Source organism: Nannospalax galili, unplaced genomic scaffold (genome assembly GCF_000622305.1).
Source record: "Nannospalax galili isolate Female #2095 unplaced genomic scaffold, S.galili_v1.0 scaffold934, whole genome shotgun sequence".
In the NCBI taxonomy this organism is placed as follows: Eukaryota; Metazoa; Chordata; class Mammalia; order Rodentia; family Spalacidae; genus Nannospalax; species Nannospalax galili.
This window is the reverse complement of record NW_008334762.1, coordinates 369,504-384,274: the sequence shown is the minus strand read 5'-3', so window position 1 is coordinate 384,274 and position 14,771 is coordinate 369,504. Positions and strand designations below refer to the sequence as shown.

At 38.4% G+C, this 14,771-nt stretch overlaps 1 protein-coding gene across 1 annotated transcript; it reads left to right on the top strand.

Annotated features, from left to right (window-relative positions):
- The first annotated feature begins 1,522 nt into the window (after positions 1-1,522).
- On the top strand, positions 1,523-14,309 carry LOC103731159 (solute carrier family 7 member 13-like). Its single transcript, XM_008829470.1, has 3 exons — positions 1,523-2,207; positions 7,309-7,440; positions 13,909-14,309. The coding sequence occupies exons 1-3, from the start codon at positions 1,523-1,525 to the stop codon at positions 14,307-14,309; spliced, it is 1,218 nt and encodes a 405-aa protein (XP_008827692.1).
- The last annotated feature ends 462 nt before the right edge of the window (positions 14,310-14,771 follow it).

Here is a 14,771-nt window from a genome sequence, read left to right as displayed (position 1 = left end):
TTTTCTGCAAAGAGGACAGAAAGAATATTTTTAAAATGATAAAAATGTTCTATATTGTAGTTATTATATTCATTATACAATTATATATATATTTGCTAAACATGTAAAGTTTAAACTAGATGAATTTTATCATAGATAAGTTTAACATCAATAAACCTGGATTTTATGAGTATGGTGGCTCATGTCTGCAATCCAGTATTCTGAAGGCTGAGGCAGGAGCACTGGTACGATGCCTGCCGGGATATACAGTGAAACCACATTTAAAAACAAAACAAAACAAAACAAAACCCTGAATAATAAATGTATGATGACAGTTAGGAGGAACTTAAAACTCTCATACAAATTAATTGTTGATGGTGATCATGGTTTGAAAAGTACCGTGACTCTTGAAAAAGGCTGCTAGACAGAACTGAATTTCCTTAGCAATCTGAAGGCTTATGGAACTGGGTATTTTTATTTTAAAAATCATTTTATTACTATTGACTTTTAAAACTTTTTACCAGAAAAATATTTTATATAAGACTTTCTGTGACTCAGTGTTTTTTCTTATTCAAGCATGATTTACAACATAGATTTTTAGAACATATTTTCTTGATCTCATAGCTCAAATTATATCTTTGCATATTGGAAGATCACCAGCCTGTCTTCTAAATCAGATAGGAGAATAAAGTAGGTACAAAATTTGCATCCATATTGCCTTGTTAATATTTATCTGTGGGGCCAACTTTGATGATATGCTATTTTTTTCATGTAGAATTGAGTTAATCATCTCTTGCCTTCTAGGGTGACAGGGGGGCAGTCAGGACAATGTGCTGGCTGTGAATTCCTTCAGCTTGTTTATTTTGGAATGTTTGTTTCTTCTACAATTGTGAAAATTATGCAGCATATAGAATTCTTTTCACTATTTCCTGTATATTGTCACAACCCTGAATGTGCACATGACAGAGCTTTTTAAAGGCTCTGTGGACATCTCCAAGAAGTCCAGGTTGGGATTCTGTTTTCCTAAACTGGTATTGTCACCTTAGGAAACTGCTGTGCTAAATAATCACAGTTGATAGTTTCAGACAAATGACCTATAGATAGGGATTTTCCCACCGAGCAGTCTTAAGTCAGGACAAATAACTCTTCCCTGCAAACAGAACTTTTTCAAAAAGCTCAAAGATAGGCAGTCTTAGGACACATCTTAGAACTAGGAACAATGTTCCAGACATGGGACTTTGGGTAAACTTTGCACTATAATCTCTGTGTTCTTTGGAAGTCTTTTTTTCCCCCCAGTTGACTGTCTTATTTTGGTAATAATTAAAAGAAGTCAAACTAAATGCTTCCAAGTAATGTACTTTATTTATTTGAATATGTCACATATACATCGTTAATTATTGAAAATAGACTATATTTATTAAAAGTGGAGCAAAAAGGACAGTGCGATTATACTTTGGAGCATCCATCAACATCCCTTTCAGCAGGTCAGGTAGAGACATTCAAAAATTAAATTCAGTTAGAATTTGAAATTTTCTCAAATATAATGGATAAAGAGAAGAAAATACAGCTTAAGAGAGAACTTGGCTATTTCTGGGGGACAAATCTTTTAATTATTAATATAATTGGTGCAGGAATTTTTGTGTCCCCCAAAGGGGTCCTGGAGTACTCTCGCATGAATGTGGGCCTCTCCCTGTGTGTTTGGGCTGCCTGTGCCTTACTGTCTATAAGCACCACTCTCTGCTTTGCAGAGATAGGTATAGCCTTCCCATGCAGTGGAGCTCACTACTACTTTATCAAAAGATGTTTCGGCTCCTCAGTTGCATTCCTGAGACTTTGGACCACCCTGTTTCATGGCCCAGGAATAATTGCTAGCCAGGCTCTGCTGCTGGCTGAGTATGGCATCCAGCCTTTCTATCCCAGCTGCTCTGCCCCAAATCTACCAAAGAAATGTCTGGCTCTGGGGGTGTTGTGGCTTGTGGGAATTCTGAATTCTCGAGGCGTGAAAAAGCTGTCTTGGCTTCAGGCAGTGAGCACAGTGCTGAAGGTGGGCATCCTCGGCCTCATTTCTCTCAGTGGGGTGTTCATGCTGCTGAGAGGCAAGAAGGAGAATGTAGAAAGGCTTCAGAATGCTTTTGATGGGGACTTTCCAGAGCTCTCTCAGCTCACAGAGGCAGTCTTCCAAGGATACTTTGCTTTTGCAGGTGGAGGATGCTTTACCTATGTAGCAGGTAATCATCAATCTTTTTTTTTTTTTTAAAAATCAAACCATGTCTGATATATTGTATTATGAAATGAATATATTTTAGTGTTTTGAGTTTTAAATGAATGATTCCATAAGCTTCCACTTTGACTTTCTACATCAGTACATACAACCCTTGAACCTGTCACCTACTGCTACTTCTTTTCCTTCATTCCAAACTTCTTATTTTATTGAAAAACTTCTCTTTTTCATCTGTCTTTTTTTTTTGGAACCAAAACTATGGGACCCTTGAATTAATATAGTTTCCTTTCTGATAATGCATGGATGATCATGTTGTGGAAATAATCCCCTCTTGTGAAACTGTTGAGTTCAGGAATGATGTAATACCAGGCTGTTGTGTTATGAGTGGGTATGAAGCACTTAGATTATTTACTATTTTTATTTTTTAATTCTATTTTATATTTTATTAGAACATTTTTCTCCCTCTTAAAATCTTTTTTGATTTATTTATTTTTATGTATATGAGTTGTTTGCCAATGAGACCAGAAGAAGATGTCAGATTCCCTGGAACTGGAGTCATGGATAGTAGCTAGCCACCATGTGGGTACTACGAACTGAACCTGGATTCTCTCCAAGAGTAGCAAGTTCTCTTGACTACTTAGCCATCTCTTCAAAAATGAATGTAATGATAAAGGTTCATATAATACAAATTGGGTGTAGGCACAGTGATCAGTGTTAGAGTGCTTGCCTAGTGTCCTTGAGATCCTAGATTTGGTCCCCAGCACCACCACAAATGAGAGAGAGAGAGAGAGAGAGAGAGAGAGAGAGAGAGAGAGAGAGAGAGAGAGAGAACTCAAGACTAAAAACCCTCAAACAAACAGATTGATTTTGGATTGAACTGGTTTGATTTATGTCAAGCATTTGAAATTAATGCTAAAACTATAGTCTTCATGCATACATTATAGATGCTGTTGTCCTATAGCATTGGGTGCATTAAATGGTAAATTAGCCAAAAAAAAAAGGATTACTACCAGTAACAATGATCACAGGAGCCCCAAAGAGGATCCCCCCCCCGCCTGGAGCTCCTGGGCACCTGAGGTAGACCTGCTCCTGCAGATTCAGGACCCCATCTCACCATGGCAGTGCTGGGCAGCTGAGGTAGACCTGCTCCTGCAGATTCAGGACCCCATCTCACCATGGCAGTGCTGGGCAGCTGAGGTAGACCTGCTCCTGCAGATTCAGGACCCCATCTCACCATGGCAGTGCTGGGCAGCTGAGGTAGACCTGCTCCTGCAGATTCAGGACCCCATCTCACCATGGCAGTGCTGGGCAGCTGAGGTAGACCTGCTCCTGCAGATTCAGGACCCCATCTCACCATGGCAGTGCTGGGCAGCTGAGGTAGACCTGCTCCTGCAGATTCAGGACCCCATCTCACCATGGCAGTGCTGGGCAGCTGAGGTAGACCTGCTCCTGCAGATTCAGGACCCCATCTCACCATGGCAGTGCTGGGCAGCTGAGGTAGGTATCTAGTGCAATGCTGCTTCCTTGGCTCACTCAGAACCTCAGAGCCCAGTATCAGGTGCTGGACTTCACTTTGTATGTAGACTGGGGTCTTTAGTATTTTTAAACACAAAAGAATCATAGATACACTTGACAGCTCTGAGGCAAGACTTAATGTCTTTCCCTTTCATAATAGTTTTTCTCTTTCATTTTCAAAGTCAGTCTCTATCTTTGAAGTTTATATCCTTCCTCTCTTACCTCCTCAGTTCCTTTCACATTCATTTATGTCATTTTCCTCAACTTCAATGTTATTTTACCAGTTCTTTTCCTTTATGGCTAAATACAAACAGACTTGACTCTTGAACAAAATTTCCCTTTAATTCTAATGCCTCCCTACTTCCCAATCATGATGAGTATCTTCTCTTGAAGTTTGTGACTTCAGAGGCCACTGCAATTTTAGGGGCAAGGAAAATCTCTTGATTCAATTTAAGCAAATTTCATCTTGTTCCATTGCCAGAGATATTTTATCATTAGGTAATTATCTCTGCTGAAATATATAAATTATATTTATATAATAACATAATTATATAGGTCATATAATATAATTCTATATTATATGAACTAATATAGAATTCCTCTCAAACAGCTGACAGTAAACAAAAGCTGAGGGAATTTCAATATGCACTAGTCTCCAGTACCAGGTAAAACCAGGTGTGGTAGGTCATGCCTGTAATCCCATCACTTGGGAGGTGGCTGAGGAGGATGGGAACTTCATGGCCAACCTGGCTACATAATGGGTTCAAGACAATTTCTCAAAAACAAAAACAAACAAAACAAAGCAAAAAAAGCCAAAAAGCATTTACATCTTCCCTGGTAGTCTAGTGCTTAGGATTTGGCCCTCTCTTAATGTGTACTATGGTGGTTAATTTACTAAATCAGTTTTAAGACTTTTAAATAGTACTTTTTAACCTATAAAATGTGATTTATAGGCATCTGACTTTGTGTAGTGTCAGAGCAATCTGTCTTTCGAGATCAAGGCCCTAGGATATTCACTGCCGGTCTGGTTGTTATTATTACAAATTATAATAACTCCTATTATATAAGCCTCTTATTATAAATTAAATTCTAATTTCAGTCACCTTTCCACAAACTGAATATGTAATGAGAATAAGTAAAAGGCCCAGGAGAAGCTACAGCTAATTTTAGAAGTTGCCCTTTTGCTTGTTCCAAAACTTTAACTAATAACCATAGCCATTAACAACATGTTTGGGGGGTGGAGTGGGGTGGGGATAGGTGCAGGAGCTAAAATGCTAGCCTTATGCATGTTAGGCAAGTGTTCTATCACTGAGCTATTTCTCTAGCCCAACAACATTTTTTTTTTTTTGGTCTTTTTGAGACAGAGTCTCCCTGTAGCCCCACCTGTCCTGGAACTCACTAGGTAGACCAGGCTGGCCTTGAACTCACAGAGATCCACCTGCCTCTGCCCTCTCGAGTGCTGGGATTAAAGGCATGGGCCACCACGCCCAGCTTAACAACAATCATTTTTAAAGTGTTTATTGTTAGATACTGGGAGAGGAATTTTATTGTGTCTATAATTTCTCTTTCTTCCAATAGATGGTTAAACAATTTGAAGCCCCAATAACCAATAGGATGTCAAAGCTCACAAATAGTAACTGGTGCAAGGAGGATTAAAAATAGAGCTCTGTTAATTCTTGACTCTTTAAGTGCTTAATCAGTTCATATTAGTTTGCTCTATGGACATTACATTCAAGCCCTGGGTAGATGGAAGAAATCCTATATGTGATAAAGGATAGATATTTATTAGTTACCAGATTTGGTTTTAGGTCACAGAAATTACATTTAAACAACAAAATGGGATATTACTGGAAAAATAATGCTATACTTTAGAAAATCCACACAATGTTTGGCAGCAACAGGAAACTGACCAACTCCTGGACTTCAGAGCAACTCTCTTCTCCTTACTTTTCTTTTGCTTTCTTTCTTATTTTCAGTTTGTTTTATACCACAATTGCATTGCTTTTTTTCTAAATTCTCTTAGCCTTATTGACCTACGATTTGAATTCTTGAGAAAAGAATTTTTTTCATATGCTGGCAGTGAGGGATTTCCAGGAGAAATCTGGAGAGTGCATAGCTGGTTCTATTGTTTCAGTTTAAGGCACAGGTTGTATTTTATTTTACCTTATTTGGTCTTTTGAGACAGAGTCTCCCTGTAGCCCCAGCTGGCCTGGAACTTGCTATGTACAGCAGGTTGGCCTTGAACTCACAGAGATCTGCCTGCCTCTGCCTCCCAAGTGCTGGGATTAAAGGCATGTGCCACCATATCCAGCTAGGGTTGTATTTTATATATAATGCTATAAACATAGCTTAAATTCTTAGGGAACAATGAAATTGGAAAAAAATGTGACAAATTGGACAATGTTTGAAAATAAGACCATTCTAGAAAATCTATTATATATGGTGCTAAAAATGACTTTTTGTGATGCTGCAGAATCAAACATGAGCCCTCAGGCATGCACTAGACAAGGGCTGTCAGAGTCACATCTTCAACCTATTTTCCCTCATATTTGTACTTGTTATTGGAATAAAAGAATGATTTTTTTTTTGTTTTGTTTTGTTTTTTTGAGACAGGGTCTCCCTATAGCCCCAGCTGGCCTGGAACGCAATATGTAAACCAGGCTGGGCTTGAACTCATAGAGTTCTACCTACCTCTGCCTCTGGAGTGTTGAGATTAAAGGTGCATGCCACCATGCCTGGCTGTAAAAAAATGATTTCTAAAAGTCTACAGAAAGAATTTGAGTGATTCCTTAACTCTTTTCAATATATACATTGAGAACTGTGTTCATGAGGTAATCTTCTACCCAGGGAGTTTCTTCTCCTCCTTTCCCAGGACAGGTAACGGTTTTGCTGAAGTCTGATGGGGGAAACAGTGACTAAATTGGCATCCAGGAAAAAAAAAGAACACTTTATAGAAGAAGTGGTACTTTGGCCAGGAGGGGAATGATTATATACTATACATATACATCCAAAAATGTCAGTCTGAAAAAGGAAAAAAAAAAAAAGCCAGTGTGCCAATTAAACAGAGATAGTAAAAGGCCCACCAACCTGCCGTGTGACACATTCCACTTGCACTTTGTTTGAGCTCACATAGCCACTTACTGTGCTCATGATTTTAACTGTGTCTATGTGACTGCTTAGTTAATAAGGGGCTTCTCTTCTAGAAACTAAACCTCATGTAGTTTTTGCTCACTATTCTGTTCCCATAACCTGAACTCAGTTCCTACTTCCTACTTGAGGAGCCTGAAGGCAGAGGTAAGTTCCAAATGAAATAGGCACTGTGGGCTCAAATTCTTCTATATTCAGAAATACTACTATTTGCAGGGGCAAGTTTCCCAAATTTCTCCTTTTCTTCACAGAACCCAGAAAAGGATCACTGCACAGTAGTTTGCCTCTGAGTGTGTGTGAGTGTGTGTGTGTGTGTGTGTGTGTGTGTGTGTTGTGGCAGAGTGAATGGAAAGAACTTGGTCCAATATTTGGCACATGAACAATTTTAAAGATAAATTTAAGAAATATGTTTTTACCAAGTCTAATTTTTCTTTTTTATGTTTTAGGGGAGCTGAAGAAACCCAATAAAACAATTCCTAAATGCATATTTACAGCGCTACCTCTGATAACTGTGGTTTTTTTACTGGCTAACATTTCCTACTTGACGGTTCTGACACCCAAGGAAATTCTCTCCTCAGGTTTGTACACAAATTACAAGACAGTAAATAAACTACAGGCCTTTCAGCACAGCCTCAGTGTCATGTTGCCACTCCGAACTGCTCTGCACTGTTCATTAGTCAATATGGAAAGTCAACTCATAATTTTCCTTTTTAAAAATTTACTTATCCTTATTTTATATGTATGAGTTTTTTTGCCTACATGTTTGTAAGTACACCTGTGTATGCAATGCCCACAGAGGCCAGAAGACAGCATCGCATCCCCTGGAACAGTAGTTTATAGCAATTGTTAGCTGCCATGTGGATGTTGGGAATTAAACCCCTGTTCTCTGCAAGAGCAACAAGTATTCTTAACTCTGAGTCATGTCTCCAGGCCCTAACTCTTAATTTTCTAATAACAGAGTGGTGAAAAGTGTGATTTGGATTAGAAAAGAGAATGTGTTCAAGCGTGGCTATGCACTGTCTGATAATATGAGGACGGTACGTATAGTGCCATTGGAGGACACAGACCGTGTTCAAAACATTAGTCATTTTTTGTAGAGTGACATTATATAATCAGTATTTGTATTTATTAAAATTTGAGTTTAGAGAGTTCATGTTTCAAAAAAGAAAAAAAAGATTAAGAAAGTCTCAAAAACAGAAAAATATATATTTAAAGAGTCAAGGGATAAAAATAAATTTGGAAAGAAATGAAAAACAGGGAAATTGGAAGGCTAGCAATTTTCTCACATCATCATTAAACCTCAGGTTGGTACCTCTTGAGGCGACCTATCACACTGTGTCTTTGGACCAATTGTTTTGAGCAGCTGTTCTTGTTTGGGTGAATGTTTGAGGCACTGGAGACAAATCTAAGGGAGATTATAAAAATATACCCTTTATTGACATGTAACTGTGCATCTTTATGTAGTGTTTATTGCATTCTATAAAATGTGTAGTGATAAAATCAGGGTGCTCAGTATTCCTATCTCCTTAAATATGGTGATTTGTTCATTTTGGGATCCCTCAAACCTAAGGGAGGGTTTAGTTTAAAAACCATAGCAAACTACCTCAGTTAGAATGTGACTGCTCTACCGAATGCTGCCATGTGGTGTGCCACATCAGAGTTGATTCATTAAGGGGCTAGGTATTCTAAGGATGAGAGAACCAGAGAGAATCAAGGTTGTGTGGGAATAAACCAAATGCAGGCCTGGGTAAGCACAGTCCGTGCCTTTACGTGGGCACAGACCCATTTGTAACGTTACGGAGGCTGTGGCCAGACTGCATTGCTGCCGTGCTCCCCTGACGCTGGCATTTATTTGTCTGAATGCCAGTGCACTAGCTATATTAATCATTAAAGAATTATGAAACCTTTTCTGGCCTACCATAATGATTGCAGTAATTTTGTGCGTGGCACAATAGTTTGGGCTTTTATGGGACACTCTGGAAGCATTCTGGGTACTGTTGCTTGTAATTTGGATTTCAGTGCTTCCCCTATTGGGCTTATATCCTTATATCCTTGGTCAAAATTCTGAATTAATGTCTGTACTTTTATTGTATTGCAAATTCAAAGTGAGAAAATAATTGGAACTGTATGTGAAAATGTGAATTTAGGCAAGGCCGTATCTTCAGTTATGGGAGAACAGGATTAAAGCTCACCAAAATACTCAATGATTTTGAAATAACTAAGTTAAATACATGTAATCATTCTAAGTTTAAATTTTTTGTTACTTTTTAAATATATATACTGTGTGTCTGTGTGCACATGCGGAGGTCAGAGGGCAGTTTGCAGGGGTGGACTCTCTCCTACCAGGTGGATTCCAGAGATCAAATGCAGGTATTTGGTGTCAAGCACCTTTATACGCTGAGCCATGCCACTGGCCCCATTCTGAGCTCTTTGGGTCATATTGTTTATTGTTAAAGGACAATGGCTATAACATGCTAATGATAGAAAAGGCGGGATGGACATTCTCAGATAAAATAGGAAGGAAACAGTGAACCATAATGACCAGCTGAGATGACACTGTGGATGATTTTTGCTATTTATTATTTAAACCAAATTTAACAAAGTGCATAATTTGTATAACTAGTGGGGAAAATTACAAACAAAAGAAATAGGCTCCTAAAGTTAAGATTATGAAGGACTGTGGGTATTTTTTTTTTAGTCAAGCATATCAGGAAAGTGTGGAAAATTTCTAAAAGAATATGAGGTTTCTATAATATAGTGTGCATTTGAGGATACATTTTATTTGAAAGACTTTGGAAAACTTATTCCAACCTGTGACAGTAGTTTCTGTGGTTTCTATATATAGCAAAGGAAGGACTGGCATTCAACAGGTAAGGTTTTAATCTCAGTGTCAGATCTCTCCCTGTTTCTTCACTTATTGTTCTCCTAAGGAAATAAATATTCCTCCTCACAAATCAGTTCTACACCTGAGGAAAGAAGAGGGCCTTTTAGAATGAAGGTGTGGGAACAGCATGCTGAGGAGAGCCCTGGCTCCGGTTTATCTAGCCTGAAAATTGCAGAGCTCCAGAAGCCCTGCTGACATGCTGCTCACAGGAATGCTCACCTTGGTGTTCTTGAGGTTTCTAAGCCATATTTAAGACTAAGGATATTGACACAGGGCAAATAGGAAATGAGTTGTGTGGAGACAGGCACTAAGGTTTCCTTGTTCAGTGTCTGTTTGCCTCAGATATGGTTAAGAAATTTGGAATGTGGGGTTGGGGAGATGGTGCAGCTGTAAGGGCACTGGCTGCTCTTGCAGAGGACTGGGGTTCTTTTCGTAGCACCCACATAGTGGCTAACAACCATATGTAACTCCAATTCCAGAGGATCCGATGATCTCTTCTGACCTCCATGGGCACTGCACGACACATACATGCAGACAATACACTCATATACATAAAATAAAATAATAAAATATTAAAGATTGAAATGTAAGTGGAAGTTTTGGTAAATTCATGTGAAGTTACTGGTAAACTCATGTAATCATTTTTGCAATATTGCTCTTTCTAAAAAGATTTATTTAAAAATTTCACTGTATGCATGTTTGCCTGCATTTGTTTAAGGCCCCATGGGTATGCTTGGTGCTGAAAAAGGCAAAAAGAGGGTGTCAGAGCCCCTGGAACTGAAGTTACAGGTGGTTGTGAGCTGCCATGTGAGTGCTGGGAACCAAACCCGTGTCCTTTTAAGAGCAGCCAGCGCTTTTAACCGCTGAACGATCTCTTCAGCTCCTTTGTAATATTGTTCTCCTTTAAGATGACTGTACTCATCAGCTTGTGAGGTGTCTCAGTGGATAAAAGTACCTGCAATGCAAGCCTGGTGACGTGAGTTGATCCCAGGAATCCACAGTTGGAGAGAACCAACTTTTGAAAGTTGTCCTCTGGTTTTCACATCTGTACCTTGGCATGTCCCTCACCCCATAATTTAAAAAAAAAATTAGAGAAAAAGAATTATATACTCACAAGTCCCACTTCTAAGAATGTACTCTAAGAGTTACATAACTATTACGAACTGAAGGCAAGAGTGTTTTGTTTTGAAGTCTTATAAACAGTTTATCCATATTCTCAGGGAACTCACACATTAAATTATTTCACAATATTTTTATGAGTGTTTTCACTAAAGCATATTTTCTTTTGTTGGAGGCAGCCTTGATATGTAGCCCCAGCTGGCCTGGAACTTCGATGCTCTTGCCTCTGCCTTCAGAGGGCTGCATTACAGGCATGTGCATAACACATTAAAGCATGTTTTCTAATAGCAAAAAAACAAAAACAGCCTACAACTCCATTAATATAGGATGAGTAGATACTTTATGATTATATGACAGAATACTGAAAATTAGGTAAAATAATTGTATGGATGGGTGTTAGTATGATCAAGATACACTAGAAAGTAAACAAAGGCAAGGGTAAACATTCAGTCATACTAGCACCTTCATACCCACACATGCACACTCACAGAACCCAAATATACGCACACACATGCTCCTCCCAGATGCTTACTTATACGGCATAATTGCAGAAAAAAAGTTGGAAAGGGGATTCAAACAGACATTAACAGTAAATTATATTTGGAACACATGAGTGAGGACTTGCTGAGGACAGGGACATTTACTTCGCTGCCTTGAAAGCTTCAGTGGTGTTCATTTTACTTGTTACACACACACACACACACACACATTTATACAACTTTTAAATGAAAAAATGCAGAAAGGAGTAAAAATAAAGAGAAAATTAACTTTTGGAACACATAAAATTATGCAGGAATATTATAGGAGTATTATGCATAATTTTTGCCACCAAGTGTTGGCAGAACTGCATTAGACCCTCCTCTGTTTGTAACAAATCATACTTGTACAATGCCCACTGAGAAGTTGAGGAGAATTTCTTTGTAATGTGGGAAGTAAATATTTCTATATGTATCTGAAACTGTGCAGTGTATGGAGGTCTGAGTGTCTTGACGGGTAGGACTCAAGAGAAAAATGATGTGATGCTTAAACCTTTTAAAAATTAGTTAATAGCCTGTCGTGGTGGAGCATACCTTCAATCTCAGCACTTGGGAGGTAGAGACAGCCAGATCTCTGTAAGACTGAGGCCAGCCTGGTCTACCCAAAAACTTCTAGACCAGCTGGGGCTACAGGGAGACCCTATCTCAAAAAGACACACACACAAAAAAAAATAGGTTAATAGCTGGGCATGACAATGCATTCTTATAATTACAGTACCTGGGATTGCGAGTTTGAGGTCATCCTGAGCTGCATAGAAGATCCTGTCTCTAAACTAGCAAACTAGCGTTGGTTACAAATAAGGATCTCAAGAACAGACACCAGGGCCAGAGAGATGACTCAGTATTTAAGAGCACTTGTTGTTGTTTTTATGGATGACACAGTTTCAGTTTCCAGCACCTGTATGGCAGGTCACAATTGTTGCAGAGGGTCCAATAGACTCTTTTGACCTTCACAGGCATCCAGGCACATACATGGTGCACATGCAAGCAAAAGACTCAAACACATAAAATAAAAATAAAGAAAAATCTTTAGGGGAAAAAACTCATTGATGACATTTTAATTTTGTCACATTTGAAGTGTTACGATTTGTCAATATGAAAGAATACTGATGTCCTGGTGATGCCTCTAGAAGCCAGCTACCTATGCACAAAATTACGACTTCAAAGGACATCTCCCTCAAGGAACACTGGGCTCTGCTCATTCTACCAAAAATGAGAACTTGTTTCTCTGTGATGGAGTGATCTGTCTACCACATATCTACAGTACCAATTAGACTCAAGTGAATTCCCATGAATGATGGATATTTTTCTGTATTGGTTTTTATACTGGCTCACATATTCAATTAGTGCTCATAAGGTATTTTCACATTGAAACACAAAAACCCCAGAATATTCTCTAACAATGGGTCTGTTGTGAGGTTTCTCAATTTTAGCACCATCAACATTTTAGACCATGTGATTTTGTTTTGGGGTGCTGGATATTGAACTCCGGGTTTCATAGGTAGAAAGCAAATGCTCTGCTACTGAGCTATATTCCTAACCCTAGATGACATAGTTCTTTGGTGTAGAAAGCTGTCTTGAGTATTGTAGGGTGTTTTTCAGCATCCTTGGCTGCTACCCACTAGGATGCCAACAACAAACTTCTACCTCTCCAGTTGTGAAAAATCAGTCAAGTCTCCAGACACTGGCACATGATCCCTGAGGAGCAAAATATCACCACTACTTAAGAGCCATTGATCTATACCTTAGATAAGTCACATGTGTTTTAATCTGTTTGTAGTTTATATCATCTTATAAATATTTTAAACTGTACTATGATTTGAGTAAGTCTCATTTCTCTGACAACAGTGTTGTGCTACACTTTTATGACTCTGGCTGCATCTGTCAATGTTCTACGTACTAGTTTTAGAAAGTAAGCATGCATGCCTTTAAGTATCCATTCAACACAACTAATGCATTTCTCAAGTATTTATTTATTACTTTTGTTGTTGTTGTTGTTGTTTGATCTTTTTGAAGCAGGGTCTCCCTGTAACCCGAGCTGACCTGGAGCTCACTATGTAGACCATAGCTCACTATGTAGACCAGGCTGTAGAGGCAGGCAGATCTCCCAAAGAGAGATCTGCCTGCCTCTGCCTCCCAAGTGCTGGGATTAAAGGCATGTGCCACCACACCCAGCACTCAAGTATTTATTGAAAACTTACTATATAGTGCTGTCAGTGAGTGAATTACTCATATAATAGAAGGAAAAAGGGGCATCTTTGCCCTAAAACGTTCCTGGTCTTTTGGGGAAGACAGAAAAACAACCATCCATGATGCAGTGTAATGGGCTAAAATGAACACTTGCATAAGATGTTACTTAAGTGTAAGACAATAAAATAAAGTTAAATTTTCTTCATAGATTTTTAAAATAGATTTTGTACTTCCTCTGTGAGATATTATTATTTAAACATTTGCTGTTAGATTCTCTTTCTTAACACACTTCCTTTCATGTATTTGTTTCTCTGCAGATGCTGTGGCTGTTACATGGACTGATAGAGTCATACCCCAGTTAACATGGATTGTTCCTTTTGCTATTTCTGCCTCATTATTTAGCAACCTTGTGATTAATGTACTTGCATCAGTGAGAGTGATATACATTGCAGCCCAGCAAGACCAATTGCCTTTGATATTTAGAACACTTAATATTCACTCCTCTCCCTTTATGGCTGTGCTATTAAATGTCAGTATGGGATCCATTGCAATTGTCTTAACAAACCTAATTGAACTGATAAATTATCTTTATTTTGTGGTTTCCATTTGGACCATGTTGTCAATGATAGGAATACTGAAACTGAGGTACCAGGAGCCTAATCTACACAGACCTTATAAGGTAAAAGTGGGTTGGGTAAATGTTTTCTATGTGAAATAAAAGCAACTATTTGTAGCTGTATTTGAAGATTAAATTCAGCATTCAGAAGATATACAAGTAGCTATTTACTACTCAAGAAATTGTGAACAAAATAAGGGTAATCTGGTCTTTGTTTTAATTATAATATTTTGTGAATAGGTTTTACAAAATATGAAATCTTTTAGGTTTACTTTAAGGGTTTGTAAGCGAGAAAGACAGTTCTTTGGGTAGTAGGATAGATCGTTTTATGTCTTTCAACCTGATATTTCTTGGTTTACTTATGTAGCTACTTATGACTACACGTCAGCATTTTCTACAATCATGAGCAGAGTTTGCAAATGAGAAGTGGAAGAGGCAAAGCCAAATCACGAACATTTATGGTTCGAATTATCAACTAATTTTGTTCACCAACAAATTCTATCTCTTTAACTTTATTACTGTCATTTTACCTTAGGTCTGGGGAAGAAATATGGGAAAGGGGAG